This window comes from Mchenga conophoros, linkage group LG17, assembly GCF_057382185.1.
Source record: "Mchenga conophoros isolate Kocher_MC1m ecotype Shallow Benthic linkage group LG17, M_conophoros_male_GT1.1, whole genome shotgun sequence".
Lineage (NCBI taxonomy): Eukaryota > Metazoa > Chordata > Actinopteri > Cichliformes > Cichlidae > Mchenga > Mchenga conophoros.
Genome location: NC_140542.1, coordinates 9,015,812 through 9,031,405, shown reverse-complemented (window position 1 = coordinate 9,031,405; position 15,594 = coordinate 9,015,812). Strand labels below are relative to the sequence as shown.

General features: G+C 38.4%; 1 protein-coding gene across 7 annotated transcripts in view; it reads right to left on the bottom strand.

Moving 5' to 3' along the window:
- Window positions 1–948: 948 nt before the first annotated feature.
- The window catches only part of LOC146555046 (discs large homolog 1-like protein), a 114,747-nt gene continuing 100,101 nt past the window's right edge, over window positions 949–15,594 (bottom strand). For 6 of the 7 annotated variants that reach the window (XM_085252529.1, XM_085252522.1, XM_085252525.1 and 3 more), the window contains 10 exons: window positions 14,810–14,992; window positions 12,210–12,273; window positions 9,981–9,996; window positions 8,353–8,394; window positions 7,939–7,989; window positions 7,095–7,196; window positions 6,525–6,697; window positions 6,333–6,442; window positions 5,130–5,221; window positions 949–4,433 (listed from right to left, as the gene is read on the bottom strand). In XM_085252529.1, the coding sequence (XP_085108655.1) occupies window positions 4,327–4,433; window positions 5,130–5,221; window positions 6,333–6,442; window positions 6,525–6,697; window positions 7,095–7,196; window positions 7,939–7,989; window positions 8,353–8,394; window positions 9,981–9,996; window positions 12,210–12,273; window positions 14,810–14,992 (940 nt within the window). In that variant the 3' untranslated portion in view covers window positions 949–4,326. The remainder of the gene's footprint in view (window positions 4,434–5,129; window positions 5,222–6,332; window positions 6,443–6,524; window positions 6,698–7,094; window positions 7,197–7,938; window positions 7,990–8,352; window positions 8,395–9,980; window positions 9,997–12,209; window positions 12,274–14,809; window positions 14,993–15,594) is intronic. The other variant, XM_085252523.1, reaches the window with a different exon arrangement.

Sequence of the window (15,594 nt, the reverse complement as noted above, 5' to 3'; positions counted from 1 at the left end):
GCTGCTACAACTACACATGTTTCTTTTCCAACTATTTATTTATGAGTGACTTATGTATGTATGTATGTATGTATGTATATATATGTATATATTGTACTATTCTTAGTTAGTGTATTGTCTGTCTTGTCTTAATGTTGGTTTAAAATGGAGCACTGTAACAAAAAATAATTTCCCCCAGGGATCAATAAAGTATTCTGATTCTGATTCTTTGTGTCCCCTCTTTCTGTCTTCTCTTCTGAATTGTAAACCACATACCTGTAGGTACCTCTTTTGGTCCTCGAAATGGTATCCATACACATTACTGTGAGCGCCTAGTGCTATGAGTTCTACTAGTTAGCCATAGAGGTTCCATATGTGGGCAGCACAGTGGTGCACTTTACGTTTGTAAATGATTCTAAATTAATCCATGGATGGATGAATGGACATCTGTGTAGATTGTACTGCAGGGACAGAAATGGACTTTGCCTGATCATTTCATGGTATGCTTTTCAAACCATGTGTATTAATAGAATATACCTGAATATTAAACATCTGGAAAACAAATCCTAGTGTTTGGATAAGTGTGTCTCTGTTGTTGAGCATTACCTTCAAGAAAGCGGTGACAGTGTGAGTTTAGAAATTTCCGTCTGCATCCCTTTTTTTTGAGCATAAGTATGGTAAAAAAAACAACTCTTAATAACACCTGTCAACACAATTAATATTTGCACCCATTCAAGACCCTATTTATAATCAATATATAATCTGCACCCTTTTTTCCTGAACTAATGATACTTTTTTCCAATTGTGCTGCTTGAAGAGTCAAATCAGACATCCAGAGAGAGCACTACAAACTCGTAGTAGAGGTGAGAGTAAAGGAACTTATATTAGATTACAGTTTTAAGAGAATATTCACATTCATACACATTCCACAATGCAAAAAAAAGAAAAGAAGGTTAAAGGTAAAAGGAATTCAGTAAATCTCAATAAAGACTTTTATTTATGTTTTTTTGTACCAAAATAGGCAGTTAGAGCAGGGATAAATATTATATGTTAGATATAGTTCCATCTCTGTAATAGATTCTTTGCATCGGTGCTTTACTCTAACATACAGTGGCATGGTGCCCTGGCTAAAAACACACAGCCAGAGTCATACAGACAGCCCAGTTCTGTCAACACACAAACACAGTACTGATCGACCTGAATCAGTGAGGATTACAGATTTGGCCTATCTGAACATTCTGTGGAGAAACATTTAAAGCCTTTTAAAACACATGCGGTCAAAAACTGGTTGTTATTTGAAATAAAAAGCTACTCTGTTGACAGAACAGTCTTTCTATACGTCTCCAGTCTCCAGTCAGCTTGGAGAAGTCGCCTCGGGGTTGGAGGATGGAGATGGGGAGCGGGTGGCTGACAAGGTCCATACAGGTGGGGGCTGCGTCGCCAAAAGCATCTTGGGATCTCGAATGTTACGTTTGGAAAACAAGAGATTATGTTACATCGTGTTTCCGGTGAGTGTCGTTCATGACCTCAGCACTCGCGATGTTGCTCCCTGGAGAAACTGGAAATATTACACCAACGCCAATTACGTAGCAAAGGGCTCTCAAGAATGTACGCTCTAATCCAAATAACAAAATATCTATGAGGCGGATAGAGTGTAAATAATTTTTTGCAGTCATGCGACAAACTTTACAGGTGCAACCTGGATTGCAAGAAAGTGAAAATAATATTGCTCCACAGCACCTTTCAGGCCACTGAGTAGAATGCATTAAATGGCCCTTGCGATAAAGCAGATGCAATGCTAAAAAACAGATATACTCAACAACACTGCTATGATTTTTTTTGTTGTTGTTTTCGTTTTAGTTTTCAGTACAAGTAGAGTTTAGTCACGTGTTGTTAAGCTGAGCCTTGGCGACAAGCAGCAAAGCCTCTGAAAAGACTACTACAGGTAACAGATGCACTAAGCAAGCTTCACATGACCAACAGAGTCGCCATTGTTAGGTTACATGTGCTGTTAACGTGGTCACAGACTCCACTGAGTAGCTTTAACCCCATAACGCCAACTGTATCATATTTAACACATGAGTTGTGAGTTTTTTAAAACTTCTTTAAATATCATCAACCTAAAAAATGTCAGATAAAGCAAAAATTATACAGATTGAAACTCGTGTATTGATAATTCATTTCTCTTTTTTTTTCTTTTTTCATTTGTCAGAAAGAAAGGAATGGCTCAGGCTTAACAGGGTTAGGTTTGCTTCTCGTGCTGTGTGGCCTCCTAAATGAATGAAAAGCCAAACATTTCATCCTTCAATGCATAAAGTAGACATTTGTGAAATAATGAAAACAGGCTCCAAGATATAACCCTTGGATAATTATGGATGGAGTGCGGAGGTCACACATAAAGGCTTAAACTTAAAAGGGGGGTCAATGCTTAAACTTATAAATCCAGCGGGGGAAAAAGTGGATTACAGTTAAATGGTTAATCCAAACAGCAAGTTTCTCCAGAAGAGTACACTCGATACCCCTAAAATACTCATCAACGACAGTATGACGTGTTTTTTAACCTTTACCAAAAAAACCGCGTCGACCAGCTTCGTCTCAAAGCAGCTCAATCATCGCTGAGGGAAAAGCGAGTGTGTCGTGCATCACGTGCGCAGACCGGAAACACTGGGAGGGTAAAGATGCTTTTAAGAAACCAGCCCTCATTAGTGCAACTACGGTAAGAAGGAAAGCCGTAACAATGATGATTACGATCGTGATGATAGTGATGATGAAGCAGAAGATACACTGTTTAATGCTGGCGTGCGTAACTAACGTCACACTGCGCAGAGGAGGAGACACGAAGGCATGAGACAGAGAGAAGGAAGCGGAGGTGGAAGGAAAAGGCAGAGAAGCCTCTTTGAGATGAAAGCTTCTACGAAACAGACTCGATCTGGGCCACTGTTTGTCGAGCTGTCGAGTACAATTTTAGAACTTAAGTAATAAGAAAAATGTCTAAATTCAGTTTTATTTTATTTCTCCTAACAAACTGGAGCAGTTTATGGTTTTATTCTGACTTAAATGTTGTTGTTTTGGAGTGTTTACACAAACTACAGCTTGTACAATAATCTGTTATTTGTATCTGATTTGAACATTTTAAAGATTTTCACCATTTTCCCTTCATCTGTACTTTGTATTCCAGACAAAGTATTTATGTATCTTGTAAATTAGACGATACATTTCTACTGAAGATAAGAATTTGTGAAAAGTAACGAGCAACAGTGCAGATGACTTGACTCTGATTGGTGATTGGTTGTTCGATGGCCTTATGAGCTGCTCTATCGTGTTTACTCTTTGGCTGTAAATTGCAGTGAGCTGCCTGATAAATATGACCTTGTCTCTACTCACCATGGAGAACTGTGAGTTATATTAAAAATATTTCTCAGAAATGTGATAAATGCAGGCCCAGAGCTCCAAACGTACTCCATCATCAATATGAGGCAGTTTGTTTTTGACCTTTTAATAGCAAACTACTGATAGAGGGCTTTGCACTTTATTTATTTGAATTTAATCTTCGTTTGTTATCGGATCGAGAACTGCTGCTTCTTAATATAATTATTATTATGTCACACATTGCTTACAGATTAAATGATTAATATATTCTTGCTACATCTCTAAACAGTATTTGTTTTGATGCCAAAATTCTGCGGCGTATTGAAAATTTTATAATGATTTTCACCTCATATCTAAAGTCTGTGGATAGTCAAAGGAAGAAAGGGAATGAAAGGATTGAGGATTGAGAAAAAACATGAATAAGAAACTGTAAACAAGAGTGATGCTATGAGGAGAGACAGACAGAGAGGGAAGGAGATCAAGATTTTGTCCCAAAAACATGCTCTTAAAGCTACAGCGTGCAAAAATCTGCCTCTTGGTGACAATATAATCATTACAAACCCATACATGAATGCATTACCCTTCGTTAATATGAAAACAACAACGACAACAACAATAAGAAGAACAATAATGAAATCAAATCAGATAATGGTACATGTCGCCTTGATTTAAACCACCTCCTTAAACATTAAGGAACTGAGCCGTAGGAAGATCCACCAATAGGCTGCTGGACAGACATGAGCTCCTCCCACTTCAGGAAGCAGCAGTCCCAGATAGTCCCAGCCTCGTCCCACTGAATGTGCTTATGTAAATGTGTCAATGAATGTAGTGATGTGCGTGCATAAGAAAAAGAGAGCAAGGAAGCAGGCTGATAATAGAAAATTAGACAAGAAGGAAGTGTGCAGAGAGGCTGATGTTTGTGTGTGTGTGTGTGTGTGTGTGTGTGTGTGAGTGAGTATGTTGTATATGGGTATTTATTCAGAGTCGCTCCTTGGTGGGAACCCAGATGTAAGGACCAGACTGCTCCTCGATGATTTGCTTCACCTGCGAATACACTTCCTCTAGAGTTGAGCCCTGGACGATTGCTGCAAGAGAGAGAGAGAAAAATATTAAAGATTAAAAGATGTGTTTAAATCAAATAATGTGACACACAGGAAGAAAATAGTTACTGTAGATGGATGGATGGCCAAATATTCTCTTCAGGTGTTGGTAAAGATCAAAACCTGAGCTAAATGAGATTTTATGGACCAAAAACACAATCCCACATGTATAATAGCTTAGCTTTAAAACTACTCGATGTGTGTAAATATGTGAATAAATCACAGCTTGCCAACAACTTTATCAGCATTAAAGGTGACAATATGCCAGTGTGGTTCACAGCTTGCCCCTGCTGCATGTTTAACAGTTTCTCCAAGCTGCCTCCTCCACAGATTCTCCTCAAACACAAAAATAAACTTGATCACATTTTCACTTACACCTCAAAGCATACTAATCTTTGATCAAAAAAAGTTGAGCAGATATGGAAAATGTTAGTTTTACCCTACTTTCCAAAGTTATACAGCTCATGTGTACAGTTTTCTTTTCAAAGTGTATAACCGCCACAGGTGAGACTTTACTGTACAGTATTTATCATACACTCACAATATCCTGATATTATTAGGGCAAAATATTTCTGCAGTGATTTAGTAGTAGCAGTGACTCTGGAGGCAGTCCAGATGTGCACATGGAGACAACCTTGAGGGGGGAGATTTAAAGGTATGTGTTTTGTTTAGGTGACTCACCAGTGAAGTACTCTGTGAACTCCTGCTCCAGTTTCACAGCTCTGTCGTAGGCCTTCCTTGCCTGCTCCTCACTGAGACGCTTATTCATCTCTCTGCAGAAAGAGACTACAGTTATTTTTCTGTAAAAAAAAAAACCCATTAGACCCTATGCAAAAATAGCCCTACTGATATTTTCGTAAAGTTCAGCAGTGTTAAGATGACTCAGTGACTTTTAGAAAACGGAAAGTGATGAGTGAACAAAAGTAAAGGAACATATAAGCAAAAAAGAAGCTGGGCTTCACATTTATTTAACCCTTGTGTGGTGTTCATATTTTTGTTACTCAGCCAGTGTTCATGGGTCTGGTGGACCTGCTAGAGTTTTGGCTTTCCAAATTAACACTATCAAACAATTTTATGTTAAATTACTCAACAGATGTTTACTTCATCCCAATTACAAGCCATATGAACAGCAAACATGGTTAATTTTTTCCCTTTACCTTTGTTAGATCACATTTATGAATTAATGTGCTTCTCGTTTTTCTTTTATATAAAATGTTATAAATAAATCAGTTATAATCAAGTGGAGTGAGTGGAAAGACACAACACATTTACACGTGAAAAAATAATTAATTGTTTAATTTTTCTTTTGAAAAAAACTGAACACGGGTCTCACAGACCCGAACACCATACAAGGGTTAAATGAGTGAAGTTTAGCCCTCATTTAAAATAATATAGGCAACATTCTCACTGTAGAGGCGTTTGACTTATTGCATATTGTATAAAAATACTGTCAACCGGCAGCAGTACCCATCAGCCGTCCAGTAAACTCACTACGGCTCAGGGGTAAAAATGAAGTTCACTGAGTTTTTTCCCTAATAAATGCAGCTACACATTTTTTAATGGAAAATGAGAAAAAAGTACCTTCATGAGAGGTATTTCATCAGTATGACATAAAAGCAGAACTTTTGAGAATTAATATTTGTCATGTCAACCTTGAACCGTCTCTTAGAACATTTTTGTGGCACTTATTTAGAGAAGTTATACAATGTTACTGGCTTTGTTTATGTTGCTGATAGTTTTTACTTATAAGATGCTTATAGGATGCTATACTTATCATATTTTTAACCTTTCCATTTGATTACTTGAGCTTTGAAAGAACAGATGATAAAACAGTGCAAGACAGATGCTCAGATTGTCTTTGAACAGTTATGTTGTGTCACTTACAAAATGTTGTCGACACTGAGTGGTCTAATGAGGATAGCGATGGGATGGAGGCCTGCCATCTGGAGACGCTTTATCGCGTTCCCTGATACATCCAGTATGCAGTGCTTGCCCTGTGGGAGAGACACGGAGTCAGACATTCTTTCTTCCCATACCCTCGCTCTCTTTTTCCCATTGATCGTGTCTCTGTCTCACCTTGTCAGCGACCTCTTTGACAGACTGTATGCTGGTTCCATACAGATGGTTGTTATACTGTCCAGCCTCGATGAACTTGTGCTCCTGAATCTCTCGCTCCATGAGCTCTCTGGAGGACATGAAGTGGTAATCTCTGCCATCCACCTCGTAGTCTCTCCGTGGCCGTGTTGTGTCTAAAGATCAGAATTTACACAGACTCAGGCAAAGAAATAAAATATCTTAGTGTGCAGTATCCTGCTCATGAGCACCTTAGTGCACATATTAGCCTAAAACATTAAGATTAAAAAGCAAAAACACAACATTATGTCGCATTAGGGACTCATCTGTCTTCAGGGTAGGACATCCATTTTTTGGGGGTTTGGGAGTCTCATAAAAATGTTTGTCAGTTTTTTTCTAATCTAAAAAACTGAATGAGGCAAACGTGACCCTTCACTGAGCTCATGAAAAATGTATTAAAATTAGGCATGACTTTGCGATTTTGATTTATTGCCTCAAGGTCATAAGGTTTGCAAAGCTCCAGTAACTGTTGCAGGTTTCTACTGGGATTTATAATGAACTAAAGGCACTCACGTGGGACGCAGGAGCCAAACTTGTCAGGGAACTCGGAGATGAGGTCATCGTTAACCCGATCTTTCATTGGTCCAAGCACGATGACTGGCCGTGTGTAATTAACTGAGAATTGACAAAAAAAAAAAAAAAAAAACAGGTTCCGTCAACGTGTAAAATCCACTCCTCTGGAGTGTCTTTGAAGGATTCACAGTTTTAAAAAACTTATACCAGCCCTTTAACGCTGCCTGTCTGAAATCAGTCAGTTTTACCTTAAGTCACCTCACTCAAAAGAGAAAAAAAAACTGGAAAGCGTGCATCAAGAGGACCCTAAAATCTATAAAAATTTTAATGCAGCTTGCTCCAGATGATTTATTTAATACAGCTAGGAAGTTTGTAATGACTGACCCACCGCTGCTTCAGTGGGATTTAAGCAAGCTACAGAAAGGTTCTCCAACTACCGGTCGACTGTTTTTTTTCTAAAATAATGAATTCTTACAAACTCAATTAATTACTTCCCCCAGGCATGTTTAAAGATGTTACAAAGTACTCTGCTTTAGTAATACATTGTCTAAGATGTGTTGATTCTTAAAGCTACATCAACTGATTTAAATGGTTTGAAGTTTTAGATTTTTTTGCAACGGCCTCGGATTCGCTTCAAAAATGCTGTTTGCAGGTAAACACTAAACAAACACAGCGAGCACTTTCAACACAATTTCCCTGTCAAAATGACAAATTCTTTCCAATGAGAAATGATAAAGATTGAAACACAGTTTTGAGTAGAGAAGCACTTTAATTTACCTACATAAGCTAAGCTAACACACATGAAAAACAACAACAAACCGAGGAGGAAAGGGAAGCCACTGACCTTCATGCTGCATGACAGGCTGGTAGGTGAGAAGGATCTCCTCCTGACCGGCTGTTTAAACAAACACAAATGAAGGACACATTAAAAGGACCAACACTTGACAACATATCACGCCCTGATTTCTACTTTTGGAAAAAGAGTTCTTCAACAGCTCTGGAAAAGCAGGCTGCAGAAGCAGAGAAATGTAAACTGTACACACAAAGACATGCACGTAAAACTAAAGTAAACCATAGCACACAATTACGCGTGACACACCCACAAGCACACACAGAGGAAAACCTACAGCCCAGCAGCTACATCAAGCAGGTGATGAACTGAGAGGCAAAGTTTAAAAGATCAAGAACAGAGTGAAGAAGAAAAGTACATTTAGGAGAGAGAGAGAGAGAGAGGGGACAGAGGAGGGGCTAGACTTACAGGAACTACTCTCATTATCACTGGTGCCAGAGTATACCAGCTCTGGAAGGACAAGACAGGTCAGAGTCAACACACACACACACACACATATATATATGAACACACATACAACACACACACACATATGTAAACACATGTACAAACTTGCATTCACTGTCGTAGTTTCACTTTTCAAAACAGAATTCCATCCATCCAGTTTCTATATGTGTGTTTCACTGTAATATCTCAATTATAACATCTACTGCTTAATACACAAGGAAAAGTACAACAATGCTCAGAGAACTCAGTCAAACTGTACACCAGTTGCATTTTTTCTGATATAATAAAGGGCAATTTCTAAGGTTTACTCCAAAACTGTTTTTCCAATGTCTCAGATTAAATGGGGCTATTGTAAGGGCACCTTTGAGCAGGATCTATATCTACGTATAAATTGACTTCTTTCCTTACATCTGCAAATTAAACACAGACTAGTACACACATGGTGTTATATATATTTGTGTAAATTAGTGATTTTTTTAATATTTTGCTTTTTTGATTTGATTTTGCAATTTGTGTTTTAAGTAACAAAAGAAAAAAAAGGGGTTTTTTCTAGCATTACTGAAACAAAGACATTTTGTAATGTAATAAGTAAAACACAAATAATATCTCAATTATGTTTGTACATTTTCGTTTTTTAGCATAAAAAAATAATGAAAACCATGACCGAATTAGAACGCTGATTATTTTATCTTACTAATTCAATGTGTACAGCACCAATTCACAACAACAGTCACTTCAAATAGCTTCATACTATAAGATAAAGAGCGTAAAATATTAAAAAAGCAGTCCCAACAATCTTACAAATATCTGTCATGATAAGAGAGCTATTTAAAAAAATATTTCCCTATAAACTATAAGGAGGCATAACAGACTCCAATGAGCCCGTTTAGTTCGCTCTGCTCGTTTGAGGGTTAGAAAATGATGTGCAATAGTTTCACAGCTAACTCATGACGAAGCTAGAAAAGTTTAGAGATTGAGCAATTTAATGGGCAATTAAATTGAATAAAAAATTCAGGAGATTACCATGCATATTTTAAGTTGTCTTGCACTTTTTCTGAGGGAGCCTGTCTGTGCTTATTTATAGACTCTAACTAAATTATCAATGTTGTAGCTTTTGGAAATTAACACAAACCTTTATTATCAAGAACCATCAAATATGGGCAAGTTCCACATTTCAGATGCCAGTATTAATTTTCTAATAGCTTTTACTTGCTGTAAATATTCATACTGGACATTTAAATGCGCCTTCTTGATGCATAAAAGTAAAACAATCCAGACCTCTTCTGTGCAAATGCACATTTGGACATTTAGCTGAACATAACTTATTCCAAAGTTGACACTTTTTTTTAACTTTGTAAAGTAAATTTTAAGGACGACTTACTTTAAGGTAGACTTGTACTGAACAACTGGTTTTTGGAGTACTGCTCCAGACTTTGTATGTTAGGTGTGTAATGAACTCTATATTTAATTGCACCCTATTACTTCTCCTCCAACTGGAAACTTAACAGAGTTTAGGTCTGGTCAGGTTTGAGAAAAGGTGGAATCATATGTGCTGACCAGCAGGTGTCGCTGAGAGAGAGAATACCTACCTTTATCATCCTGATCCTACAAAGACAAAGAGAGACGGAGAGAGACAGAGAGAGGGGGGTGGGGGTGGGAGGGGGTGGTGGTAAAGACACAATTAATTATCATATTGAAAATTATTCCAGGAGTATCTTGACTATTATCAACAGAAGCCTATTTGAAAGCTTTGAGCTCTCTACTGCGAACGCATATACCCAAAGTTTTAGAGAGCAAGAATAATTACAGTGTTAGTGCAGCAGGGTGTGTGTGTGTGTGTATGTGTGTGTGTGTGTGTGTGTGTGTGTGTGTGTGTGTGTGTGTGTGTGTGTGCATGCTTCGCAATTTTTAATTATCATCTCTTCACCACACGGAGCTGCTGATTGCAGCGTTGCTGATTCAAACAGTGTGAAGAAAACAGAAGAAGGGTGAGAGTGTGCGCTGACAACACGGTGATATCAACAGCATGTGTTAAACCTGTGCTCAGCATCACACTGTGTAAAGTGTCAATAAAGTCACATTGTTGCCTCACCTATGAACTCAGACTGAAACTTTTCTACGTCACAAATATCTAATTAAAAAATGGAGAGAAAGCTGCCACTCTCTCTGTAGTTTGACTTTGAATTAAGGTTTCCCCCTGCAATTCTTTATCTACTAACAGGTGGTGTGGCTGTCACTAACAGGGGCAATGCAGCCAACCCAGTCACTGACTGAACTACAAATCAAATGCGATTTAAAGGCTCCATAAAGAATAGATTTTTTAATTCTAGTGCCAATTAAGAACTTAAACTTTATTAAAGTAATGCCAGATGCCAGAAAAATTGTTCATTGTTCATAAACAGACAACCTATCAAATAACACAAGGTTAAACTAAATCGATATCAGCAACAGTAGCACTCATGATTGCCTGTAGCTCTCTCTGAAAAGCGACCTTTATTGTCTCTGTCATTTACTAATCAATCCAGCAATCAGTTTCAGCTGTTGTTGCACTTCCCCTTATTATCTGTTATAGCTACGATAGGTGTGTACTGTTGGAAATTTTAGATGTTTGCATTAATCATGACCAAAGGTTTAAATAGTGACACAGCTGACCTCAGCCTGAAGCAGCTTTAGTTACAGCCTTTTTTTTTTTTGCTTTGCATTCTGAAAATCTCCTTTAAGTCCTGGAATAAAATGAATCAGCTGGAAATGAGCAATAACAGTCCTTATTGAGTTTTGGTAAAGTTCAGGAATAGCAATCCCTCATGTAGTTTTGCGATAAAGTCATGGTTTTAGGTAAAAATGCCAAGTTTAACATTGCTGTGGTTTGAAGAAACCATAGATTGTTGTTCGAACACAGCAGGCAATCAGATGACTTTAATTTTGTTGTTTTAACACCCAGCCTCCTTTCTTTGTGGATTTTATCACATCAAAATAGCATCACGCTGCTTCTATCAACACTACCAACAGAAAATCATTGTGATTGTTATATCCACTAGATATAGGTGTTGTCTCGTGAGAGTAAAAGCAAATGTTTGATGCGACTGGAGGAAATAACAAGCTGTTGTGCCTCTCGATTGAGCCTGCCTGTAGTGGAGCACAAAATAGCTTTTAGATGTTTACTGACACTCTACACATCTGTACTATTTTAAGCTCACACATGTGACCTTATAACAGCATGATAAAGTTGCTCTTTGTGCTTCAAATGTTGCTGAAGCCTTTAGAGAGAAAACCATTCTCTGTCATATGGAGACTATCTCTCCACTCCGTTACATAAGTTCGGGGTATGACCCCCCACATATGGAATATGTGGAGAGAGTCTCTCACTCAGAGAACCAAGGTTACAGCGTAACCGTACTTTCTCTGCAATTACCCTGCGCACAAAATATTTAACACAAGTACAGCCTGACGTTGTGCCTTCTCTGTAATCAGATTCAATTAGTCATTTAAAAAACAAACAACAAAAAAACCCCATCATATTTTGGTGGTGTCTACCTTCAGCTGTCAATCTACCAACTGTCAGAAAACAACCAACCAACTGCTTTGTTTCATCTGACCTACAGTTCTTAAACCAACACAATATCCACCTTACTGCTCAAAGTAAGAAAAAAATTAAAATAAGACATTTAATTTCATGTTTTTTCAAAACAGTAAAGAGCTCAAGCTTTGCTTTTTACTTCTTTTGACATTTTACTGTTATGTTCAACACCTTGAATTAAAGTATACTGGTTTGAGAACTGGTTTGAGTTTTAAGATTTATGACAAACATTCATACTCACTGATCTGTCCTGAGACCTGCTCACTCTGACTGTCTTTAACCTCGACCTCTCCTTCTTTTCTGCCCTGTGAATAAAGCAAAAGACAGGTGCAAACGTTAGGAGGCATGCAGAGAGAGGATGAAAAAAATATGAACAGCGAATCAGCTCAATTAACACCCTGAAACTGTAAAACGAATTTAACGTCACAACGAGTGTCTCAGGTTGTTATGGATCTGAAAGAATGATTCGAACAAAGCCACAAAATATTGTTTCATCTGAAAAGTAATTTTGCAGCTTACTTTATTGGAATGTTGAAACTGTATATCTTTAAGCATCAGTATGAGATTACGGGGGTTTAAAATAGCACTGAGAGGAAGCAGAGGGAATTTTGTGCACTTATCCAGATGTTATGTAAGTTGACAGCGAAGAGCTGATTGCATGGTCGTGTCCATTAATCTAAACGGGCTGTGATCACCTTAAAACAGGTGCAAAGGAATAAAAGACCGAGACGGCATCGAAACACCCCAGCATACTCGGGTGTAGAAGGCATTTCCTCCCTGTGAAGGTTTCACTTGCTCCTGCTGTGGGGACATTTTTGTCTCCTGTGTTTAAATTTAGCTTTGTCACTTCCTGTGCAGGACCATTTCCTGCTGGCGATCACATCCAACTCTAGAATTTCAAATAAGCTGAATCTCTGGGACCTGTTTCTCTGCTGCTTAGCTTTCTTTTTTAATTTAAAAAAGCCAGATGTGTCTTTGTAAAAAGTCTTATGTAATACAGCTTTTAGCCCCCTGATGTCTGTAAACAGCTCGACAACTGTCATTGACAAACCAGCAATAACGTAGTGAATAAAAAAGAACATCGCAATGATAACTAAAGATATATTCTGGGTTATCCTGTTCTTTGAATGCTGACATCTTTATAAGAGCATGCTTACAATTAACTTTATCTCTAAAAAATGTCCTCGGAAAAAGGCATGAGGAAAAAAACAGAGCAGGTGAGCAGAAAGAGGAGAAGAAGCAAGATTAAAAAAAGAAGAAAAGCAGCAGACGAGAGGAAAAGGAGTCGAAGTTAAAGAGGAGTAGAATAAAGAGACCTCCATGGAAAAGAAGAGAGGAGAGCAGCAGGAGGGATGATTGAATACAGTTATATCAGAGGCTGAACACAGCTTACATTAAAAGACTGACTGAACTTTAATAATTACCTTTCATCATAACACTAATGCTAATAGCGCATAATCCAGCTTATCATTTTTAATATCCTGCAGACAGATAAATTGTAAAATCTAAATCTCTGGCAGACATATTCTAACATCTTTAACAATTTTCAAACTACAGCCTGTAATATATGAATTTCTATTACTTCTGTTTCTAGGCTGTTTTTTTAAACTATAACACAGTTATCTACGTAGCCCTAATGCTCAAGCCTCTGCTTTAACACCTCAGTCTATTAATACCTCTCTGTCAAACCCATATGTGACAATCTGCTCATTTCACTCACTCCTACTCTTCCTTGCCACCTTGAATCCCTTCTTTCCTCTCTAACACTCCTTCACTTTCCTTCCTTACACCCCATCACTTTCCACATCCCTCTGCCCCTGGTCATCGCCTCCCTCTGTGTCACGGATGGTAAAACGACTCGTCTTAAATTGTCTTCTCCTTGCACCTCAGAAATCTAACATCTGTCTGTCACCTCGTCCAGGGCGAAACAAGTGGAGAAGGTAGAAGGAAGGAAAGTTGGCATATATTTCCACCACAGGATTACATTCAGCAGATTCTTCGTAATGATGATGCTCGCAGTGATATGAGTCAACACAAAAACGACACTCTGGTGTAAAGACTGAAGCTAATTTGAAAATGAATCTCCGACCACGGATGCTGTCCCCAGGAAACAGCTGCCAAGCTGTCTGTATTTTAAACAGCACGGAGCTGAAATCCAGCGTCAAATTAAGTCAGAATGGGATGACACATTGAAACTAAGTAGATTTTTTTCTCTGTCTTTTTTATTTTGAGCCACAACAAACAAATAAAAGAAAAACCCATTTAGTAAATCATGAAAAGAAGATACACAGTCTTCCACCTTGATATTCCTCATGGAAAGGTGCCAATGTGAACAAACACTGTGGACGAACACATTTGTTTGTTTTCTTATTAGTCTTCTTAGTTTTCTAATTTAATTTTGTGAAGGTTTATGGTTGACTCCAGGGTCTGCTGTATAGTGGCCTATCACAATAAGCCTGGACAGACTTGTATTATAATAATCCTCATCCTAATGAAATGACTGAAGACCACACTGACGCTCATTCTGGTCTGGACTGTTTTCATTTGATTTAATCTGTATGTGTGAAAAACTTAATAATACTTCATTTTAAAGCCTTCTGAAAAGAGTCAGATTCAGATTTCTAACAGATGAACAGAAAGAAAATATAAGTGTAAAAGTTATCATTCAATATTTGTATTGAACAAAGATTCAAATGTGAACATTTTTAGCTGATAGCAACAACTCAAAACTAGATTTGAGGGAATGGGCGGACTTGACTTTAACGCTTCTACTTTAGTTAATAAAACAAAAATCAATAAAACCATCCACCCACTCCCATCTGAAACCCTTTGAACTCTGACCTCCGGCGGCTGGGGATGACCCCGACTTCCGGGCAGTTTGGGGGCGGGGGGCTGAGGTGACGGGCGGGCCACCACTCCTCTTCGCTGGCGCTGCTCACGTGGAGGATATCCCCAAAATGAAAGGGCAGGGCCTGATTGGGCGCGCTCAGATCTGAAGCACTTCCATCATAGTCAAACAAGGCCCTGCAGGGGGACAGAAAACAAATGACGCATGCAGTTACACGCTCAGCTTCAGCGCGACAAGCCATTCTGCTGGAGGACAGGTTAGTTGATGACATATACATTTCATTTTGAAGTTTGAAACTAGATTTCTTTTCTCTAAACAGATAGAAAGACGTGCTGGAATAAATACAAGATGAAAAACAGCTGAGAACTGTTTTTCTACACAACAAATTATTTTTTTAATTACTAATTTATGACCTTGTCTTGGAGCACATGGCACCGCGTATGTGTCTGAAGTTGTGCACATCTGTCTGTGTGAGTGTCACTGTGTATGTGTGTGCAGTAGTCCGTCTCTGTGACCACAGAGATGCAAACCCATCCAGAGGGAAAAGACCTGGGAAAGTAGGCCAGCGTGTGTGTGTGTGTGTGTGTGTGTGTGTGTGTGTGTGTGTGTGTGTGTGTGTGTGTGCAAAGGAAGTAGAGCTGAAATAGCCAACATCCCCTAAAGTCCCTACTGCCTTCATCAATAAAACAGAACAGAGACAGAGAAGGAGAAACAGAAGAAAATTAGACAGAGAGGTAGACACAGACAGGCCAACAGAGAACAAAAACACAGCACTTCG